This window comes from Chiloscyllium punctatum, chromosome 38, assembly GCF_047496795.1.
Source record: "Chiloscyllium punctatum isolate Juve2018m chromosome 38, sChiPun1.3, whole genome shotgun sequence".
In the NCBI taxonomy this organism is placed as follows: domain Eukaryota; kingdom Metazoa; phylum Chordata; class Chondrichthyes; order Orectolobiformes; family Hemiscylliidae; genus Chiloscyllium; species Chiloscyllium punctatum.
In genome coordinates this window covers 12,125,539-12,136,107 of record NC_092776.1, presented here as the reverse complement: position 1 = coordinate 12,136,107, position 10,569 = coordinate 12,125,539, and the positions used below count along the sequence as shown (strand labels likewise).

Here is a 10,569-nt window from a genome sequence, read left to right as displayed (position 1 = left end):
TCCATCTTCCTTCCCATCCTCTGCTCCATTCTCATAGTCCCAGAACCCCACATTGCCTGTTTCTACCTCTTACCCAAAATTCACAAACCTGACTGCCCCGGTCAACCCATCATCACTGCCTGCTCCTGCTCCACCAAACTTATCGCCTCATGCCTTGACAACGCCCTATTCCCCTCGGTCCAGAAACTCCCCATATGCATTCGAGACATCACCCATGCCCTCTACCTCCTCCATGGTTTTTGGTTCCCTGGCTCCCAATGCCTCATCTTCACCATGGACATCTAGTCCCTGTACACATCCATCTGCCATGATGAAGGCCTTGATGCCCTCCGTTTCTTCCTCTCCCGCTGACCCAACCAGTACCTCTCCACGGACACACTGAACTGGTCCTCACTCTCAACAACTTCTCCTTCGAATTCTCCCACTTCCTTCAGACCAAAGGTATAGCCATGGGCACTTGCATGGACCCCAGCTTTGCCTGTCTCGTTGTTGGTTATGTGGAACAGTCCATCTTCCGCAGTTACATTGGCACCATTCCCCATCTTTTCCTTCGCTACATTGATGACTGTATCGGTGCCACCTTGTACTCCCATGAGAAGGTTGAATAGTTCATCAACTTCATGAACATATTCCACTCTGACCTCAAGTTTACCTGGACTATCTCGGACACCTCCCCCCCTTTCCTGGACCTCTCCGCCTCCATCTCCGGTGATCAACTCAACACGGACATCTACTTCAAGCCCATTGACTCCCACAGCTAACTGGACTACACCTTCTCCCACCCTGCCTCCTGTAAAAACGCTATTCCTTACTTCCAATTCCTTTGCCTCCGCCGCATCTGGTCCCAGGAGGAACAATTCCACTCCAGGACATCCCAGCTTGCTCCTATTTCAAGGACCACACTTTACCCTGCCATGTGATCAACAATGCCCTTACAGCGCATCTCCTCCACTTCCTGCACCTCTGCCCTTGAACTTCACCCCTCCAACCACAACAAGGACAGAAACCCCTCTTGTCCTCACCTTCCACCCAACGAAACTCTGGATACAGCACATTATCCTCTGCCATTTCCACCACCTGCAATCAGACCACACCACCAGACCATCCACAACCTCATCACTTCAAGGGATCTTCCATCCACAGCTCTCATCTTCCCTGCTCCCACCTTATCCCAGATCTTACCCTCCAGCTTGGCACTGCTCTCTTGAACTGTCCTACCTGTCCATCTTCCTTCCCACCTTTCTGCTCCATCCTCCTCTCTATCCTTTCACCATCACCCCCCCCATGTGCATTTACCTATTGCCTTCCCAGCTACCTCACCCCCACCCTTTTATTTATCTCTCAGCCCCCTTCTCTCCCCATCTCCCCACATTACCGATGAAGGGCTTAAACCTGAAACATCGATTCTCCTGCTCCTTGGAAGCTGCCTGACCTGCTGTGCTTTTCCAGCTCCACACTTTTCAAGAGACTCTCCAGTATCTGCAGTTCTCACTTTCTCCTGGATAAGTAGCTGTTGGGAAGATGTTTCCATTGGTAGGAGAGACTAAGACCTAAGGGCACAGCCTTAGACTAAAGGGAAGACCTTTTAGAATGGAGATAAGGAGAAACATCTTCAGCCAGAGAGTGGGGAACCTGTGGAATTCATTGTCATAGAAGGCTGTGGAGGATATTTAGGACGGAGATAGATAGGTTCTTGAGTATCAAGGGTTACGGGGAGAATATGGGAGAAAGAGGTTGAGAAACTTATCAGCCATGATTGTATGGCAGAGCAGACTCAATGGGCTGAATGGCCTAATTTTTGCTCCTATGTCTTATAGTCTGGGACTGTGGCTAGAAAGGGGATTTCATTGAAACATGTAAAATCCTGATTGGACTGGACAGGTTAGATTAGATTACTTCCAGTGTGGAAACAGGCCCTTCGGCCCAACAAGTCCACACCGCCCCGCCGAAGCGCAACCCACCCATGCCCCTACATCTACCCCTTACCTAACACTACGGGCAATTTAGCGTGGCCAACTCACCTGATCTGCACATCTTTGGACTGTGGGAGGAAACCCACGCAGACACGGGGAGAATGTGCAAACTCCACACAGTCAGTCGCCTGAGGCGGGAATTGAACCCAGGTCTCTGGCGCTGTGAGGCAGCAGTGCTAACCACTGTGCCACCGTGCCGGTTAGAAGTGGGAAGTCCAGTACTGGGGATCACAGTCTAAGAATAAGCGGTTGGCCATTCAGGACTGAGATGAGGAAGAATTTCTTCATTCAGAGAGTTGTGAACCTGTGGAATTCTCTCCCGCAGGAAGCTGGAGCCAGTTTGTTAGATATATTCAAGAGGGAGCTGGACATGGCCCAAGGGATGAAGGGGTCTGGAGAGATAGTGGGACTGGGAGACTGAGATTGCATGATCAGCCATGATCTTATTGAATGGTGGTGCAGGCTTGAAGGGCTGAATGGCCTACTGCTGCACCTACTTTCTATGTTTTTAAAGCCTGTATGGGCATGTGGTGGTGAATAGTTTTGCAGGGGTGTAGTAAGTTTGAGGTTGGGGAAGGGACAGTGGGGAGTAAAGAGATTGGGACTGGAGGTGGCAGGGGTGAATGAGGAACTTTGCACTGGGTTTGGGAGGAGGAGAGATTGAACCCAAGACTGTAGGCAGTGGGGAGCGGGGTATGATCATTTACTCAGGGTTTGTAAACAGACCTATAAACACCAGCAAGTGATTGGTGGGGATTGGGGGAGAAGGTGCATATCTGGGGGAAGATGTGACAACGTTTTGGGGGGGAAAGCACAATGGGTCAGGCAGCATCCGAGGAGCAAGAAAATCGACGTTTCAGGCAAAAGTCTTTCATCAGGAATGACATTCCTTCATCATTCCTGATAAAGGGCTTTTGCCTGAGACTTCGCTTTTCCTGCTCCTCGGATGCTGCCTGACCTGCTGTGCTTTTCCAGCACCACTCTGATCTTGACTCTAATCTCCAGCAGCTGTAATCCTCACTTTTGCCTAACATTTTGGGGGGGGGGGTTGAGGTGGTGAAGAGGCTGGAAATATTTTGGGAAGGCACTGGTGTCCTAGGATCATTCAAGAGCATGACGACTTCTGAAGTTGCTTTTGAAAATCTAAATTGTAATGAAATTGCGGGTTCAGGTTACCCCTGTAGAGTGAGGGAGGAGACTGGGTGTAAATTTAGCAACAAGGGGGCAACAGTTAGCAGTGAATACAGAGAATAACTGAATCACAAAACTGCAAGCATATGAAGATCCAACAAACCTAGAAACAAGACAAATTATTTAGAAAGATAACGTTCATAAATAACATTATTAATCGTTCAGTTATAGAAACTTGGGAAATTGCCCCATCTGTTACTTTGGAAACTAATTTTGAATCTTCTACTTTGGAGATTTTTAAAATTAAAAAGTGCATGATTAAATCAAAAATATTAAATGAGTCCGCGGACTAAATACGTTCAAAAACAAGGAAAGAAAGGAGTGAGGACAAGGGTATAAGAAGTTTACTAAAAACAACAAAAGTTTCAAAATAGAACAACGGTCTCGAAAAAAAAAAGTTTTGGAACAGAATAGAGCGTTGAGACAGAATCTAAGAATTTGCAAAGTGGAAGTGTGGCAGTTCTGGTGAATGTTTCCTCCTGTTTTAGTGGGTGGAGAGACGGACGCAGGAACCGGAATCACGAAATTCCCCCAGTTTCTTTTCTTCCTTCCCCCTCCCCTCTCTCTCTCCGTTCAAACACCCGATTATTCATTGATTCTGTTTTCTCCCGGATCTCCTCCTCTGGTTTTTGCACCGAATTATGGCGCCTCAGTCAGCCAAGGCGTCCTCGATGTCTGTCCAGTGGAAGTTCCTGACCAGTTTCCTGGGAGTTTTGAGGATGTCTCAGATCACCCTGGGCACCGTGGTCTGGATGATCATCACCATCAGCAGGTACGAGGGCGCTTTGCACTACGTGGTCTTTGTGGCTGTCTTTTTTTGGCTCACCACACTGGCACTGTTCTTCCTCACCCTGCTGTCTAAGAGTGACCTGGTGCCCCTGTTAGGGGGTGAACGCTGGACCTTGAGCAATGCCCTGCACGACTGGCTGGCAGCAATCCTCTACCTGGTGGCCGACTGCCTGATCAGTAAGAAGACCCAGGACAAGGAGTTCTGCGACCTGCCTACCTACACCCTCTCCTGCTCCTACAAGTCCTACCTAAGCGCCACCATCTTCGCCTGCCTCTGCACTTTGCTCTACATCATCTCTGCCATCTACTGTACCTACAAGAAATGCCGTGGCGACCAGCCTGTCATCTAAGAGGGGAGATGCTTTCTGCTGAGATTGCATTCACTTATTCGGGTTCTGTAATTTTTTGTTAAAATTTGGGACAACCCTCCCACCTCCAAAACAAAATCAATGATGTGGCCAGTTTTGTGTTTCTCATTTCCCCCGTTGTCTAAATGAGACAGACACTCTCTCCAGAGATTGCATTTGCTTATTCGGGTTCTCTGTTTTATTTTTATAACTTGGGACAACCCTCCCACCTCCAAAACAAGATCAATGATGTGGCCAATTTTATGTTTCTCGTTCCCTTTCCCCTCTGCCAAACAAAAACAGAACATTGGACACTTATAGGATTACGGACTGGGAAATTGCACCAAGCGATGTGAAAAAATTCAGAGAGGAAGTTGGATTGGTACAGTCATTATTGCATGCATTGGAATTTTCTTTTTATCCTGAATTGAAGAAGTTGAGCACGGATCATTTCCACACAGATCTTCGTGAGATAAGCAACACTGCTCCTGTGTATGAGAGAGAGCGACAGAGACTGAGAGGGAGTTGTAATTTGTTGGCCTGTGAATTCACTTATAACTTTCTCCTCCACTTTCTGCGGCCCTAGATCAGCTACAACATTCCACAAGGATTTTTAGAGCTGAATAGATTTCCTCTCGGCAATCCGAACTAAACATCTGTGAGCACTGGCTGCTGGAAAAGGAGAAGGAAGAGACAGTCTGACTGGTTACCTTTCAGAATGGCTTGTTGTAACCTGAAATATCTCTATAATGACATCATGTCCCAACAAATACTTTATATTGTGGCATTAAGTACTCAACATAGCTGTCATTCTGGGCAGGATGACAGAATTCTGTTTATTATTATTACAGTGTTCAACGTATATGCCAGGTGGGGGCTGTTCCCAAGTCTTCTGTCTTTCCTTTTAATAGCCAGTCTTCAGTGGGTTAGTCAGCCCTGTTTGCTTGTCTCTGGAACACCGTGCTGTAAACCAGCTGCTGTCTGAGCAGCACAAGCTTAGACATGTTAATGTAGTTTGAGATTTTACTAAGTATTATGCACATTTTAAAAATGTATATTTATACACTCAATGCTTTACTTGCAATGGTGAAGGTTTTGGATATATTAGGGCACAGAGGTTACAAAGCGGACAGGATTTCAGTCAAAGAACATGAAGGCATTTGGGAATAAGTGACTGACTTGTGAGGCAGGCAGGATAATGGGCTCAGGAGTCAATAAGATGTTTCTGGGGAGAGAAGAGAATAAGTAGATGCATGGGTTTGGGGTTTATTATCAGAACATCAGTCTTTTGGGACTGTCTGAGAAGGTGGGTGGTTGGGATCAGAAAATGGAGAAATTGGGGCAGCACTGTGGTTCGGTGGTTAGCCCTGCTGCCTCACAGCGCCAGGGATCGGGTTACATTCCCTCCGTCAGGGGATTGTCTGTGTGGAGTTTGCACATTCTCCTCAAATCTGTGTGAGTTTCCTGCAAGTGCTTCAGTTTCTTCCCACAGCCCAAATATGTGCAGGTTAGAGCAGATTTGCCATGCTAAATTGCCCATAGTGTCGCCAGGGATGTGCATGCCAGATGGATTAACCATAGGAAATGCAGAGTTACAGGGATTGTGTAGGGGAATGGGTCTGGGTGGGATGCTCTTCGGAGGATCAGTGTGGACTCGATGGACCAAATGGCCTGCTTCCCACATTGTAAGGTATCTGTGATTGTAGGTGGGTCAGTGAGTTTGGGAGATGGGGAGAAGGTGAGAAACACTAAGCTTCTTCCCACAGATCCTCAGCAAAAAAAAAGCTGTAACTCCATGCTTCTCTCTCAGCAGACACCAACTCAGCACCTTGTAAGGACTGCCAATTGGCTGTGAATGAACTGCCTTCCCTGTGGGGATAAGACTGTTCGAAGAAAACATTTATAATTTTAGTAAGGAAAGGCCTATACACCTGCGAGCTGCAGCTTGTGGCAATTTTGTATGAATTATTTTGTATGAAGTATGCCCAGGAGTGGAATCTAATCAAGGGGTTGAGTGTTTTATATATTGAATAGCAGATATCTGGGCATAAGTTACAGGCTTGAATCTAACTAAGGATTTTGTGTTTTCAAATTCTATTCATGAAAAGCCAAGATTTATTTTTAATTGATAAGTTGTGATTATAAACACTGTTAAGGTTAGCTACTGCCACCAGAATTTGATTTGTAAGGACGAATTCTGTATAAAAATTGTTCTTTTGTGAAATTCTGGTCACTTTCTGCTCCCAAGTATTGGATGTGGTCCTATTGCATGTGACTAGTACAGCTTTGGACCTTTTTTTTAGCACATTGGTATCAATAGGAAAAACCACACTTAAATCCAGTTGTTCCGATTCTATGCATCCTTCTTGTTTGATTTTCCTGACCCATTACATATATTACTATCCTTCCCCAGTCACCTGTAGCCACCATCACCTTAATGTAGCTTTATATCTGGTTTGAAAAGAGATTATTATTTCCCTTTTTGGCCATTTTTCTCAATTTAAGTGCATGGTTATCAGGTTCTGGGATCCTTGTACTCAAATTTAATTGCTGGTATCTTCCTCCCTCTTTCTGACATTTCTAATTCTTGCAAAAATCACCTCCCAAACATTCCATAGATTCTAGTAATATTCCTTCAGATTGGAGGTAGCAAATGACACCCCATTATTTAAGAAAGAAGCGAGGTAAGCCAGGAACTACAGACCTATCAGCCTCACTTCGTTGTTGGGAAATTGCTAAAGTCTATCATAAAGGCCATGATAAATGGATAGGAATGACCTGATTGGCACAGTCAGCACAGATTTGTGAATGGAAAATCATATTTGACAAATTTTGGAGTTTTTGAGGATGTTGCTCGTAAACATGATAAGGGGGAGTTGATGGATGTGGTATATTTATGTTTTTGAAGGCTTTTTGAGAAGGTCCCCAGTGGGAGATTGATTAGAAAGATTAAAGCACATGGAATAGGCAGTAATGTAGTGGCATGTTTTACAGATTGATCAACAGACAGAAACCAGAAAATAGGTCATTCTCACTTTAGTAGATTGTGACTACTGGGATATTGTAAGGACCAATACTTCGGCCCCCAGCTGTTCACAATCTGTCAAGGACATGGAGATGAGGACCAAATATATAATATTTCTAAATTTGCAGATGATACTAGGCTATGCAGGAATGTGTGTTCTGAGGAAGATGTAGAGTGGTTTCAGGTGGGCAAGTGCGTGTTACTGAATGGGCAAGAGTGTGTTAGATGGAATATAATGCAAAAAATGTGACATTATGCACTTTGATAGGAAGTAGAAATATGCACAGTATTTATTAAATGGTAAGAGGTTGACTATGTAGATGTGCAAAGGAACCTGGATGTCCTTGTCAGTAACACTGAAGGTGCAGGAAGATAATATGAAGGCTAATGGACTGTTAGTCCTTATTGCAAGAAGTTTTGAGTACAGGAGTAGTGAAGTCTTGCTTCAGTTATCTCTGAGTTTGGTTAGACCCCACCTGGAATACAGTGTGCAATTTCGGTCCCCTTACCTTAGGAAGGATATTATTTCTATAGAAAGTGTGCAACAAATGTCCACCAGATTTGCTACCAGGATGGTGGGACTGATCTCTGAATGACCTGTATTGCGCCTGCATTCTCCAGAGTTACAAAGAATGAGAGGTGATCCCATTGAAACCAACAACATATTTAAAAGTATGTTTAAAAATAAGGGGGATGCCATCTTAGACCGAGGTAAGGAAACAATGTTTTACTCAGAAGTTTGTGAATCTCAAAATTCTCTGTGCCAGAGGGCTGTGTAAGTTCAATCTTTGAATATGTTCAAAGTAGAGGCTAATGGATTTCTGGTTATCGATGATGGAAAGGGTTGTGAGGATGGTGTAGGTAAAATGCATTGATGGTTTGATCAGCCATAATTTTAATAAATGGTGGAGCAGACTCAAGATGCTGAATAATTTCCATCTCTTCCTACGTCCCACCTTCTTAGGGCATTCGCTGGGTTGAATTGTTTGGAGGTCTCTGTCACTCTTGACCAAACAAATAGGCTTGAGATAGAGCAGTGGGGAGGCCTTTGTTTATGGTTGGATCAAATATTTTGTGTCCTCCTTCCCTGGTTTCTCAAGAATGAGCATCTCTCTTCCCAGATTGTTTGGTGCATTGTTGGAAATGTGTGGAGGGTGTACCACACCTTGCCAGCGGCTGGCACACGTCGCCTTTGTTCGGGTCAGGGGCAGGGAAGTCTTCGGTTCCTTGTACCCACTTGGGTTTCACTGGCATTCCCATTGGTAATAACAGTACAGTAACATGATTCTCAGAGTTCTGTATTATTGCAGAGCCGTGGAATCGTACAGGATTGAAAGACCATTTGGCCCTTGGCATTCATGCTAGCTCTTTGAAAGGCATAAAAATCTTTCTCCCCTGTTCTTTCCAACTATTTAGGCTTTTCGAAGTTAAATATAATGTTAATCAATTTCACTAAAATGGTGACATGCTTGCGCACCAAGTTCTTTTTTATCGCTGACTTCTAGGCCCAGAAAACTTACATCTACTTGGATTTATGTTTTTAACAGGTTATTCTGACTTATGACTCTTGGTTATATTGTTGGATAGGCATTGGTTTAATATAGATTAGTAGCAATATAGATTTGTTAGGGCCACGGGACCTGCATTGTCATGGGGAGCATTAATCTTTACAAGGGGTGTGGGGTCATTTTCTGAGTGTACACAGATATTGTAGGATTCATATCACAGATTATCAGCGATTGAGAGAGTCAGAGACAGAGGCTGATGATGGCGCCATAGGCCAAGTAAGGCAGAAATTTAATTCTGTTCCTCCCTATTCATGCCTCACCCTCACGCAAGGTGGCATCTTCAACTGGGGGTTTTCCTGGAAGGTTCTATCGCGTGACCTTTGATCAGACCTTTCACCTTCATTGGTCTATCCACCATGCACCTCCTTGCTAACTGAAATGGGTTCACGCTGTGATTGGATGAATACAGACTGGCAGTCAAACAGTCATTTCTTTACACATTTCCAACTTTTTTTCCAATTAATATAAACATTGATAAAAATACAGAACAAACTCATACTTCTGTTTACTAGCTGATAATTTTCTCTTTTCTGAAGTATTGCCTTTGACAGTGTCTTAGAGATCAATTCCAGATCAATCCTATCTACACCATGGGATCCGCCAGGACCTAAAAGAGTAGAGAATGTTACCTTGAGTCATTGCTAGTTAAGGGCTTATCTTCTGAAGAAAAGTTGAACAGTTTGAGTATATCCATTGGATTTTAGAAGAATAGGTGGTGATCATATTAATACATATCAGATCTTAACAGGATTTAACAGGGTAGACTCAGAGATCCCTCCACTTTACGCCCCTTATGAGAGAGAATGGAATTAGGGGACACACACTTTAAGAATAAGAAGTCTTGCTTTTAAGATGGAGATAAGGGCCAATGGTCTCTCTCAGAGAGTCTGTTCCTAACAAAGCAGTGGTAGTTGGGTCATTGTATTTATTCAGCACTAAGTGAGAGAGATTTTTGAGAGATGAGGGGTTCAAGGGTTATTGGGTGCAGATAAGAATTTGGAGTTGAGACCTCAACATAAGTCAGCTATGGTTTTATTAAATGGTGGCACAGGCTGAACGGGCTAAATGGCCTACTCCTGTTCCTAAACCCTGTGTTCCTATGATGTTGTAGTATTTTGGGGAATGTTTGCGATGCATCTTCCATGTATTATATATTACGCTTGACATTCATTATCTGATGCCAATAGGTTAGCTTTTAACTGTATTCTTGGACATCATGTACACACTTGACTGAGAATACAATACAGTGTTATTGTATTTTTTACTGTTATTAATAAGCTGTTTACCTTTAAGATATTCTTAACAATGAGCGTTTGTTTTACACTGTAATGTCCTTCCAACTTACCTTCACATACTAAACCAAAGAGATTTTGAGTAAACTAAATTTCTCACTGTTGGCTTGTTCCATGCATAATGTTTCGGCTCCCTTATCTCCCTCCTTTCTCTCTCTCTCCTCAAGGATGTAGTTCATCGTTTCACTCCCTTGAAGAGCATGTCTAAGGTGCTACTCATTATGTTTGCAGTGAGAGAGGGTTTCAGTTCCTTCTTTATGTTGTTATGTTTGCACTGAGCAACACATTGGTCAAAGTCAGAAGTCACGCAATACCAGGTTATAGTCCAACAGACTTTTGGAGTGCTGCTCCTTTGTCAGGTGAAGTCATTTGATGAAGAAGCAG

At 44.0% G+C, this 10,569-nt stretch overlaps 1 protein-coding gene across 1 annotated transcript; it reads left to right on the top strand.

Annotated features, from left to right (window-relative positions):
- Positions 1-3,664: 3,664 nt before the first annotated feature.
- On the top strand, positions 3,665-10,287 carry marveld1 (MARVEL domain containing 1). The gene has a single exon (XM_072557167.1). It carries the CDS (start codon positions 3,806-3,808, stop codon positions 4,301-4,303), a length of 498 nt encoding a protein of 165 aa, XP_072413268.1. The 5' UTR covers positions 3,665-3,805; the 3' UTR covers positions 4,304-10,287.
- The last annotated feature ends 282 nt before the right edge of the window (positions 10,288-10,569 follow it).

Excerpts from the sequence above, each read along its gene's own strand:
- marveld1 (XM_072557167.1), top strand. The coding sequence starts at position 3,806 with ATGGCGCCTCAGTCAGCCAAGGCGTCCTCGATGTCTGTCCAGTGGAAG.